The sequence below is a fragment of the Triturus cristatus genome, chromosome 1_2 (genome assembly GCF_964204655.1).
Source record: "Triturus cristatus chromosome 1_2, aTriCri1.1, whole genome shotgun sequence".
Lineage (NCBI taxonomy): Eukaryota > Metazoa > Chordata > Amphibia > Caudata > Salamandridae > Triturus > Triturus cristatus.
This window is the reverse complement of record NC_140580.1, coordinates 925,688,394-925,700,745: the sequence shown is the minus strand read 5'-3', so window position 1 is coordinate 925,700,745 and position 12,352 is coordinate 925,688,394. Positions and strand designations below refer to the sequence as shown.

At 50.7% G+C, this 12,352-nt stretch overlaps 1 protein-coding gene across 16 annotated transcripts in view; it reads right to left on the bottom strand.

Annotated features, from left to right (window-relative positions):
* The window catches only part of KIF1B (kinesin family member 1B), a 1,461,559-nt gene that overhangs the window by 251,169 nt on the left and 1,198,038 nt on the right, over positions 1-12,352 (bottom strand). For 10 of the 16 annotated variants that reach the window (XM_085609808.1, XM_085609823.1, XM_085609810.1 and 7 more), the window contains 2 exons: positions 1,625-1,730; positions 176-202 (listed from right to left, as the gene is read on the bottom strand). In XM_085609808.1, the coding sequence (XP_085465934.1) occupies positions 176-202; positions 1,625-1,730 (133 nt within the window). The remainder of the gene's footprint in view (positions 1-175; positions 203-1,624; positions 1,731-12,352) is intronic. The other 6 variants (XM_085609814.1, XM_085609824.1, XM_085609817.1 and 3 more) reach the window with 1 other exon arrangement.

Here is a 12,352-nt window from a genome sequence, read left to right as displayed (position 1 = left end):
AGACTATGGGAGCAGAGTGGTGTGTGTGTAAGAAAGGGTATCCTATCATTCTACAACAAAGGTAACCTAACACAGACACATCTAGGAAAGGACAGAAAGCTCTACAAGAAAGAGCATAAAGCATTCCATGTGCAAGCAAAGAATGTTTATGTGCAGGAAAGGCTAGCATGAATACCTAGGCATGTCCTTATCAAGAAATAGCCTGAAAGAGAAGATGCAGCAATTAGTGAGGAAAACATCAGAATGAGGAAGAGACACTGCACATTGCACTGAAGCCAAAACATTAGAAATTAAATATAGTTAAGATTAGAACACAGAATCAATAAACATGCAGACAATTAAACACTGGCCAATCTAGGCAAACAAACAGTACATTATCCTGTCTAAGTTGCAGATGACTGTGCCTCAGGCCATCTGCCCATGTGTCCAAATTACAAAAGCTACAACATCTGATAAGTACACTATTCAGCTGTGTTAAATTAAATGTTTATCAACTGTGGAAGGACTATCAGGGTCTACAATGGAATCCACCCAGTCTTTTTGATGACCAGTCACAAGCAGAAAACAGCCCTCTGAGCTTTTATTTTAAAGTTGTTCAGATGTTATCCACACACTAAAGAGGCCATCTAAGGAAACAAGGTACTGTAATTTATGAGGATATTGCCTCTCATGTTTTTGAGAATCTTACTCAGTGCAATAGGAAACTCATACATGTCATGATAAATGTCCAAACTTGGGTAAAGAAACACTACAGAGAGAGAAGGGGTGATCAGAAGCCAGGCACAGCAAAAAGGTACAGTGGGTGAGAAAGATTAGTGACTGTACAGCAAGCCATGGGAGAGATCTGTGATCAAAGCCTTAAAGTTACAGGGAAAGGCTAGGCATAATGTAAAAAGAAATGGGCGCTTCAGGGTAAATTGAGGAGATAAAGTCAGAATAAACCGGCATATTCACAAAAAGCAGACAGTCCTATGCCTGGCAAAGCAGAAATGCATAATGCGAAGAAAGGTACAGCGAGAAAGGATAGGCAGTAGCCACGACAGAAATTGGAGCAGTCAGAGCTAGGGAATAACAAGCTGAGGTTCTAGTGAGCAGTCACAGCTACTGCAGACCATAAAGTGCAGAGCATAGTGAGCAGCAACAATCATATATAAGGATGTTCAGAGGTTCAGCCCAGAGTTCAAGCATTCAATGTATGCATAGTAGGCAGAGACAGTCAGAGGCCAGGCTGTTAGTAGAGACAGTCATAAGCCAGTCACAACAAACAGGGACAGTCAGAGAAATGCCAATCTCATGAGAACAGCTAGAGGAAACCTGTGTGCAGGCAATCACTAGATGAGCACAGTGAGTAGACTGAGTGAAATTGGCCATGCACCAGAGACAGAACAATAGCAAGGAACAGCATGCAGAGACAGGAAAACACAGCATACAATGAGCATGCACACTCAGTAGCCAAGCATATTCAGCATGTGCAGTCATGGGGTGGGCACAATGAGCAGAGATAATTAGACGTTGAATGCTATAAAATAAAATTACATTAAAAGGGCAAGCACTGGAAGAAGGGACATTTAGCGACAAAAGAGAAGTGTTGGAGCCCAATTATCAAGAATGCAACCATACTAACCTATTAGAACTATGAGAAGTCTTGAGATACTTTGCAGAGATTATATTTAAAGAAAGTACAGCATCTGCAGCACACTCGTCCACCTCAGGTTTGTTTCGAACTCGGCCTGTATGGAGAAACCAAATGAGAGAACCATCTGAACTGCAGAAAACAAGGAAAGTTAGCAAACAAGTGACTTGGTTTTCAGTCACCCAATTAAAGTAATGCTTATGAAAAATACAGATGGAGAAAGACTACTTCACTTTTAACATCTGATGTTGATCTGAAGAACAAGTTAATTCCCTTTGGTAATGCTATTTCTGGGGGATACTCTAACTACACATTCTGTACCTTGTGAATATTCTCCAAGACTGCTTAGAATCAGAATAGTTAGCAGTAGAATCCTTAGTTATATAGCGGATAGTGGGTATCATAAGAAAAACATAGATACCTCGTAATACCAATACAGTAATGCATAGCAATAAAATAGAAAAGACACACAATACATCTTGTATTAGTGAACATGTAATTACATAATCACCTCCTTACAGAGGCTTAACTTATTTAAAGAGGTTTCATAACACTACTTGACCAACAGCTGATTCAGCCTCTGTTGCCAGATCCAGACAGTAATACCGTGTAAAAGTGTGCACATTTTTCCAGGTCGCAGCACGGCAAATCTTATCCAAAGGTACTCCGGCAAAATGAGCAGTAGATGAGGATACTGTCCTTGTGGAATGAGCCTTGGGTTTCATAGATAAAGGATGTCCAGCTTTAGAATGGCAGAATTGGATAGTAGATGCAATCCACCTTGCAATAGTGGATTTTGTCACAGCTGTTCCTGGCTTTTGACCACCATAAGAAATGAACAATTGATCCGGCTTTCCGATGGACACAGTACGTGAAATGTAGAATTTCAGACACCTTTAAACATCCAAGGTATGTAAATTCTTTTCAGCAGAGGAAGACGGATTGGGAAAGAAAGATCGTAGTATAACAGGCTCATTAAGATGGAATAAACGTTTGATTATTTGTGAGGAGGACAATCGTTGGTGAATTTCAAATAAGGTTGTTTGGTAGTGAAAGCCTGGATTTCACAGACTCTCCGGGCAGAGGTTAGAGCCACTAGAAGTGCCGTTTTCCAAGAGAGGTACTTGAGTTCAGCTTTGTGAACAGGCTCAAATGGATGCTTCATGAGCTGTTGTAACACCAGATTAAGCCTCCATTCTGGAGGAGGAGCTGCGACAGGTGGAAAAGTTCTGAAAAGCCCCTTTAGAAATTGTTTGATCAAGCGATTAGAGCAAAGGGATGTAGCTCCTGTAGAACGTCTGTAGGTCGATTTGGCCGCTAAATGTAACTTAACGAACAAGTTACTTACCTTCGGTAACGATGTATCTGTAAGAAACATTAGTTAGTTAGATTCCTCACCTTAGAATATCCCCAGGCGTCAGACTGGATCCGGAAGATTTTTCGTCAGCAATACCCCTTGCGCGTCGCTAGGCGTCGTCTGCGGCTCCGCGTCCATCGTCGGCGTCGTGCGCCGGAATGACGTCATCGGAGTACTTAGACGCCGCCCTCGCGCGCTGACGTCAGTTCTTGTACATAGCCTTCCGCGCCAGGAACGCAGAGCCATGCAAGATACCGACACTGGTGCCAAAAAATTCTAGGGCCCTGAAAGGGATAGCCTTAACCCTAGATGTCAGTTCGCAGAACGGGGAGGATGGGTGGGTCGGTGAGGAATCTAACTAACTAATGTTTCTTACAGATACATCGTTACCGAAGGTAAGTAACTTGTTCATCTGAAAGAAACACGTTAGTTAGATTCCTCACCTTAGAATAAATACCCAAGCAATACCAACCCCGGTGGTGGGTCTGCGAACCAAGATCACACCAGAAAGTCCTGGAGGACAGAACGGCCAAAGAAGCCATCCCTCCGGACTTGGCTGTCTAGGCAATAATGCCTGGCAAAACGTGTGCAGCGAAGCCCACGTCGCCGCCTGACAGATGTCCTGCAAAGGGACTCTCCGTCCCAAGGCAGTAGTAGCCGCTGTGGCCCGAGTAGAATGGGCGCGCAGCCCAACAGGCGGTTCCTTTTTTGCCAAGGAATAACAGATTTTTATACACAAAACGACCCACCGGGAGATGGTCCGTTTGTGTACAGCTTTTCCCTTCTTTGCACCCAGGTAGCCAACGAAAAGCTGGTCGTCCACCCAGAACTGTTTAGTGCGGTCCAAATAAAAGGAGAGCGCACGTTTTGGGTCCAGACGGTGGAGCCGCTCTTCCTCTTTGAAAGGATGCGGAGGCGGAAAGAAGGTGGGCAAAGTGACAGATTGCCCAAGATGAAAGGGGGTCACCACTTTCGGTAGAAAGGAAGGACGAGGCCGAAGGACAACCTTGTCCGGATGAACAGATAGAAAAGGAGGCTTGGACGATAGAGCCTGGAGCTCACTCACCCGTCTAGCCGAGGTGATGGCTACCAGGAAAGCAGTCTTAAGAGTTAGAAGACGAAGAGGACAATTGTGAAGAGGCTCAAAGAGAGCGCACATCAGGAATGTCAAGACAAGATTCAAGTCCCACTGAGGCATTACGAAAGGGACAGGCGGGAACGTGTGAGTAATGCCTTTAAGAAAGCGTGACACTACAGGGGACTTGAAAAGAGGGGGCTGATCTGGAAGCTGTAAGAAGGCAGAGAGAGCAGCAAGATAGCCTTTCAAGGTGCCCAGGGCAGAGCCCTGCCGGGCCAAAAAAAGAAGAAAGAGGAGAACCTCAGAAAGAGGGGCGGAAAGGGGATCCACAGCCTTTGCTGTGCACCATGCCACAAATTTGTTCCACCGGCAGGCGTATACCGTCTTTGTGGAGGGACGCCTGGCTGCCAGAATGATATCACAGACTTCAGGAGGCAAGTCAAATGGCATCAACTGCCGCCGCTCAATCTCCATGCATGGAGGTGGAGGCTGGACAGGTTCGGGTGTAGGACCGTCCCCTGCTGCTGCGACAGAAGATCCTACCGAAGGGGCAGACGTATCGGAGGATCGGTCAACATACTGAGTAGCTCGGGATACCAGTACCTTCGTGCCCAATCCGGAGCCACCAAGATGACTTGGGCACGGTCGCGCTTGATCTTCTTCAGCACTCTGGGCAGAAGTGGTATAGGCGGAAAGGCGTACAACAGACCGCAACTCCACTCGCGACGAAAAGCGTCGCCGAGCGAGTGCCGCCTTGGAAATTCCGACGCGCAGAACTGCTGACATTGCGCGTTCTCTTCGGTGGCGAATAGATCTAACCAAGGCTCTCCCTACTGCTGAAAGAGACCTTGCGCCACCTCGGAGTTCAGACGCCATTCGTGATCCATCATGCACCGGCGGCTGAGTTCGTCTGCTCTGGCGTTCAGAGAGCCCGCCAGATGTTGAACCACCAGGGTGATGCCCTGGTGTTCCAGCCATGTCCAGAGGCGCAGAGCCTCCTGACAAAGGGTCCACGACCCCACCCCGCCCTGTTTGTTGCAATACCACATGGCGGTGGTGTTGTCCGTGAACACCTGCACGACACTTCCCCGGACAGAGGGAAGGAAGGCTTTCAGTGCAAGTCGGATCGCTCTCAGCTGTGATGTGGAGGCGAGACTCCGCCGGAGACCAGAGGCCTCCGATCTCCGCCTCTCCCATATGGCCACCCCATCCCAGGAGGGACGCATCCGTCACTACGACATGCTCCGGTAGGGAGAGGCTCTTGCCCGTGACCCAATCGCGGTCCGTGAGCTACCACTGCAACTGCTGTGCAGTGCCCTCCGAGATCAAGACATGGTCGGACAGGTTGCCGTGATGCTGGGCCCAATGAAACTTCAGGTCCCACTGCAGAGCCCGCATGCGCCGCCTTGCGAGATGCACTAGTAGGATGCAGGAGGCCATCAGCCCCAGAAGCCGCAACACTAGCCTGACCGAAACCCAGGATAGAGGCCGAAAGATGGGAATCAGGGCCTGTATATCCCGGACCCGCTGTTCCGGTGGATGAACCCGGAACTGCACCGAATCGAGAACCGCTCCGATGAAAAGGAGCTTCTGAGAGGGACTCAGGTGTGACTTCGGCACGTTGATGGAAAACCCCAGCAAATGCAGGAGATCCGCCGTAGCCTGGAGGTGGGAGACGACTGCCTGGGGCGAGCCCGCCTTCAACAACCAGTCGTCGAGATAAGGGAAGACTGGAACCCCTGATCTGCGCAGATGAGCTGCGACCACCGCCATCACTTTCGTGAACACCCGAGGGGCACTGGTAAGGCCGAAGGGGAGCACGGTAAACTGAAAGTGTTCCTGACCCACCGTGAACCGCAGGTAACGCCGGTGGGCCGGCAGGACGGGGATGTGGAAATATGCGTTCTGCAAGTCCAACGCTACCATCCAGTCTCCAGGGTCGAGGGCAGCTAGAACCTGAGCCAAAGTTAAAATTTTGAACCGTTCCTTCCGGAGGAAGGCATTGACGTTCCGGAGGTCCAAGATAGGGCGTAGGCCCCCTTTGCCCTTCTTGGGAACCAGAAAGTAGTGGGAATAACAACCACGACCTACTTCTGGGCTCGGAACGCGCTCGACGGCCCCCTTGGCCAAGAGGGCCGAAACTTCCTCGTGGAGAAGATTCAAATGATCCCCCGAGATACGGTGGTGCTGCGGTGGCATGGCTGGAGGGGTCGTCTCGAAGGGGAGGGAGTAGCCCCTTCGGACGATTTGCAGCACCCACCTGTCCGATGTGATGGACTGCCAGTGGAGCAGGTGATGGCGAACTCTGCCGCACACTGGCGTGGAATGGACCTGAAAGCTCGGACTAGGAAGGCTTTGAGGCGGATGCTGCCGGGGTGGATGGGGACTGACCGCGTCGTCCTCCAGTACCGCTGCAGCGGAAACCACGTCCGCGACCGCGTGCAGGTTGGTTCTGCGGCCGGTGGCTAGGCGGACGTGAGGAGGAGCGTCTTCCTTGGCAACGAAAGGAGCGAAAAGCGGAAGTTTGTGGCCGCGGGGCCCAGAGGCCCAAGGACGTGGCCGTAGCCCGGGAGTCCTTGAAGCGAGCCAGCGCACTGTCCGCTTTGTCGCCAAAAAGGCGAGCGCCATCAAAAGGCATGTCCATGAGGGTGCTCTGGACATCCCCTGAAAAGGACGTGGACCACAGCCAGGCATGACGTCGAAGCGCCACCGTGGTAGAAATCGCCCTACCCAGCGAGTCCGTAGTGTCAAGCCCACATCGGATTGCATGGCGCGCTGCATCTCTCCCATCGGCCTAGGCCGAGGAAAGCCGCGCCCGGGCCTCCTCCGGGCACAGTGGCAGCACGTCCTCCACCGCATCCCACAGAGAGTGGGAATAACGGTCCAAGAGACAGGCGGCGTTCAAAGACCGCAGGCCCAAACTGAGCGGAGAGAACAGCTTCTTACCAAACTGTTCCAGTCTCTTGGAATCCCGGTCCGGAGGAGCGGACGGAAAGGAGGATTGGGAGGTAGAGGCCTGGATAACCAGACTCTCGGGGGTGGGGTGTTGGGACAGAAAACTGGGGTCGCCCGGAGCAGGGCGGTGGCGCCTGGCAACGTTCCTGTCCACAGGAGGGACTGTGGAGGGCTTGGACCAGGTGCCCTGCAGAACGTCAGTGAGGGCCTCATTGAATGGCAGCAGAGGCTCAGTGGAGCATGCGGCAGACTGAAGCACCTCAGTGAGGATGTTAGTCCTCACAGCCACAGCAGGCAGCTCTAGCCCAAGGGCTTCGGCCGCCTTGCGCAGCACCACAGAAAAGGCAGCACCCTCCTCCGAAGCCACAGTCGGAGGAGAGATGAATCCAGTGTCTGGTGAGGTATCCAACCCACTGGCCTCCCCCAGTTCATCTGCCCAGTCCTGAGCAAGTTGGCTCTGAAGGGCCATAGGGTCCTCAGACCCCTCCCAGTCGCCCCCGTCATCCGATTCCTGGTAAACAGGAGGAATGATCGGAGCCGATCGATAGACAATATGTGTCTCTAGTGGCGTCGGATGCGGCGTCGGGCGGCGCCGCATCGGCGTCGGGACCGGACAGGGGCTGAACCGGGGATCGACGTCGACCGGAGCCGGCGTCGGGGGTGGTATCGGTGTCGGCGCCGGCGGAGGAGGCGTAACAAGGTCGACCGGCATCGACGGGGGCCCAGGCTCGGGCCCCTCGGGGACCTGCGGCGTCGGGGCCGGAGCCTCCAACGGCGCCGGAGCCGCCGGCATGCGAGGTCGCCCAGTCGAGTTCGCGGGGCCCGAATGCGCGCCAGCGGGCGTCGACGGCGGGGCCAGGCTCCTCATGGACGAGAGGAAGGCATCGACCTCCGCCGGCGTCGCGTCAGTCCCAGGGACCGTCGGGTATGGGGACTTGCGCGGCGCCTGCGGCTCCTGCGGAGCCGCGGGGGTGGATCCACCCGGACCCTCGGCCGAGTCGCCCGACCGGCGAGGGGCGTCCGAAGAGCGGTGTCGCTTCTTGGACTTCTTGGAGTGCCTCGACTTACCCGAAGACTTCGAGCCAGACGAGTGACGGTGTCGAGTGCGGCTCCGCGACCGATCCTTGGACCTCCTCCTGGACCGGGATCGAGAGCGACGCGGAGCCGAGTGGCGAAGCTCGAGAAGCTTGCGGGACCGCTCCCGCCTAGCTTTCGAGGTCAGGGCCATACAGTCGGAGCACGACGCCGCGTCGTGGTCGAGGCCCAAGCAGTACAGGCACCGGCGGTGATGATCGGTCACCGACATCAGTCGGTGACAGTCGTCGCAGGCCTTGAAACCAGGCATCCTACCGGCACCAGAGTTGAGAATTGACCAAAAAGAGTCAAAAAAGTTAGTCAAAAATTGACTAAAGGGGTAGCTCTCCCGGATCTGCGCTTACTGGCGCGGAAAAAAGAAGAACTGACGTCAGCGCGCGAGGGCGGCGTCTAAGTACTCCGACGACGTCATTCCGGCGCACGACGCAGACGACGGACACGGAGCCGCAGACGACGCCTAGCGACGCGCAAGGGGTATTGCTGACGAAAAATCTTCCGGATCCAGTCTGACGCCTGGGGATATTCTAAGGTGAGGAATCTAACTACCGTGTTTCTTTCAGATCGATGTAAACATAAGTCCAGATCTAGATAGCGAAAGAAGATAAGGCAGAACCTTATCTGGAGAACATCGTAACGGATGTAAGTCCCTGTCACTGCACCAGGCACAGAATCGTTTCCATTTCAAAGCATAAGTCTTTAAAGTAGAAGGAGCTCTTACCCTAGCAAGAATATCTCTACAATCCTGAGGTAAATCTACCTCATTGAATTCTGTGAATCCAGAAACCATGCATGAAGATGCAATTGGACTGGACGAGGACGAAGGACCTGGCCCTTGCTCATTGATAACAGGGTCGGAACTGCAAGAAGGCGGTATGGTCTGCGTTTGGACAGAAGGAGAAGCTCCGTAAACCAATGCGGACGCGGCCACCGCGGAGCAATGAGAATCATGCAACATGGTTCCATCTTGAGCTTGCGTAGAAGTCTTAGGATCAACAGAAAGGGGGGAAATGCGTAAGCAAAGATCCCTGTCCATCTCATCATGAAGGCGTTCCCCCACAAGCCCTTCTACGGTTCCCAACTGGCAAAGAATGGGCACGTCCGATTGTTTTTGGAGGCAAAGAGATCTAGATTTGGTTTGCCCCACATCCGAAATATGTGTTCCACGACTGATTGATCCAACTCCCATTTGTGACAGGACTTCGAAGTCCTGCTCAGAGTGTCCGCTAAATTGTTGTGAATTCCCGGCAAATGTTCCACCTTGATCGTGATGTTGTGAGACAACAGCCATTCCCAAATGCTTTGTGCTTCTGGAGACAGAATGTTTGAATGAGTACCTCCTTGCTTGTTTAAGTAGTGCATGCAAGTGATGTTGTCGGTTCTGATAAGAACTGTTGACCCTTGAAACCTTGGGAGAAAGGACTGCAATGCCAGGAAAATGGCTCGAAGCTACGAAATTGATATGCATTTTCGCCATTGCAGCGGACCACCTTCCTCTTATGCAAAGATCTTGAAGGTGTGCACCCCACCCTTCTAGGGAGGCATCTGTAGTGAGGATGATCTCTGGCACGGTAGGAAGAAAAGTGAGCCCGGTTGAGACATTCCTGGAGCGCAGCCACCAAAGCAGCGCTTCTCGCATAACTGGAGTTATTTTCACTAGGTCGTCGAACGACCCCGAGATCTGCAGCCACTGACTGTCTAGTTCCTCTTGGATCGGCCCCATCCTTAGACGGTGTGAGGTACCAACAGAATTGCTGAGGATAGTATTCCCAGGAATGATTTGATGATTCTCACAGAAGCGAACCTTCTTTGGAGTTCTGATGCCAGAGAAATCAGACGGGATTACCTATCTTTGAACAAGAATGCCTTGTCCTGGATAGTATCCAACTTTGCCCCTAGAAATGTAATTCTTTGAGAAGGACAAAGAACTGATTTTTGAATGTTCAGGGACAGTCTCAGGGATTGAAATAGTTGGAGGCATGTGGACGTTGCTCGAGAAGCCTGCCAAAAGGAAGGAGCCTTAATTAGCCATTCGTCCAGATAAGGGAATAATTGTATGCCTTGAAGTCTGAGGTGAGCCCCCACTGGGGCCAGGAATTTCGTAAAGACTCTTGGGGCTGAACGTAGGCCGAAGGGGAGGACTTTGAATTGGAAATGAGCATCTGCCACAGTGAAACGAAGGAATTTCCGATGTTTGGGGTGAATGGGGATGTGGAAGTATGCATCCTGGAGATCCAATGTTGTCATGAAATCTGCATGGTCCAGAAGCTGAAGGATTTCTTGAAGCGTGACAATGCGAAAAGATTTCTTTTGAAGAGGTTTGTTCAGCTTTCTTAAATCCAGGATAGGTCTCCATTCCCCTGACTTTTTCTTCATTAGAAAAAAGCTGGAATAAAACCCTTTCCCCACCTGAGAGAGAGGCACTCTTTCTATTGCTTTCGAAAGCATGATTTTTGCTTCCTTTCTGTGAAGGATGTTTCTTTAAAGGTGGGTGAGGAGGAGGGATACTGACAAATTCCAGGGTATGCCCAAATTCGAGAATATCCAAGACCCACTTGTCTGGTTAATTTTTTCCAATTGTTGAGATGTCGGGATACATTCGGAATCCTGTAAATAAGGTGTGGCAGAGCTGCTGCAGGTGCTAAAAAGTCGTCACTGTTTTCTAGCAGAATCTCTGACTTGAGACTGTCGTCTTCTATTCCGCTGTCTATAAGCGGCAGCTGGAGGGTTCCTGTAGGACTGCTGCTGTTGATAATTATATCTTCCCTGAATGCCTTGGCTTTGGTATCTTTGATGGCCACCACAAAAGGAATACGATCCTCTGCCCGAGCTCCCCGAAAAGGAGCCTTCCTATATTGTAAGGTACCAAGGGCTCTGGCAGTGTCAGTATCTTTTTTTGATGTCTTGCAAAGCCTCATCTATATGTTTCCCAAATAACATATCGCCATCGAATGGCATGTCCAAAATCTTTGTTTGGACCTCAGGGCGAAAGGTGGTAGATTACAACCATCCCTGACATCTGAGGACTGCTGCTCCAGCAGGTTGACGAAAGCCCAAGGAAGCTAGGTCCATAGAACTATCAATTATTTCTGGTGCAGCCCTTTCTCCTTCAAAAAGAATTTTCTTTGCCTCCTACTTCTTGTCATCAGGTAAGTAATCGAGATATGGAGAAATGTCTGACCATAGTTGGCGGTCATATCTCCCTAGAATCGCCAGAGAGTTTGTAGCACGAACTGAAGCACCCGCCATGGTGGTAAAACGCTTATCAATATTATCAAGGCGCCTCCCATCCTTATTCGGCGATGCAGTCACAGGAATGGATGGATTCCGAGACTTACTTTGAGCCGCCTGTGAAATTATAGAATCTGGTCTAGGATGTTCGGACAGGCAAGCAGGAGCATTATCTGGTGCTTTGTACTTTTTATCAATTCTAGGTAGAATAGCAGGGACTGAAAATTGATTTTTCATTATTTTAGTTCCTTCTTCCCAGATATGATCTATAATAGGGATAATGGTCCTTAAAATCGTAAAGGAAACACTCTGTTTGATTCACAGATACAGGAAGATGAAACCGGGTTGCTGCCCTCTCCATAATTGCATGAAAACCCAAACCTCCAATATCTTCAGGAGGGGAATCTACTGCCTGAGGAACTGGTGAAGATGGCGTAGGAATCAAGTATTCGTCCCATTCATCCACAGTCGTGGGCGAGTTTGGTAATTCCCCATCCTCAGTCACAGTATCGTCATCATCATCCTGGACTAAATGTTGCACTGGTAAAACATCCTGAGGTTCACAAATAGGGGCAGAAGGACCTGCAATCTGCAAAACAGGAGGCTTAGTAGATTGTGTTGGAAAAGGCGCTGCTGGTGGAAAGCATGTATGATAATCCCTTAACATAGCCGTCAGATCCTGCATCAAGGCAATAGGCATTTGCACCATAGGTTCCTGCTGAAATGAAGTCTCTTGTGGACCTCGCAGAGACTCACAAGGCTCATAGTATTCTTCTTCATCGTCTTCATCCTGATATTTAATCCAGAGTTGAGATGGGTTACATGCTGGGCTAAAAAGTCCATCGTCATCCGACTCCTCCAGATAGTGACTAGGAAGTAAGGGTGAAATATGAGAAACGTCCTGATAATAGTTTCTTGAAGATGGGAACGACGACGATAATTTTGATGTCAAAACTTTTTGGTATTGTCGGCGGCGACGAAACAGGCAATGGTACCATTGTCGACG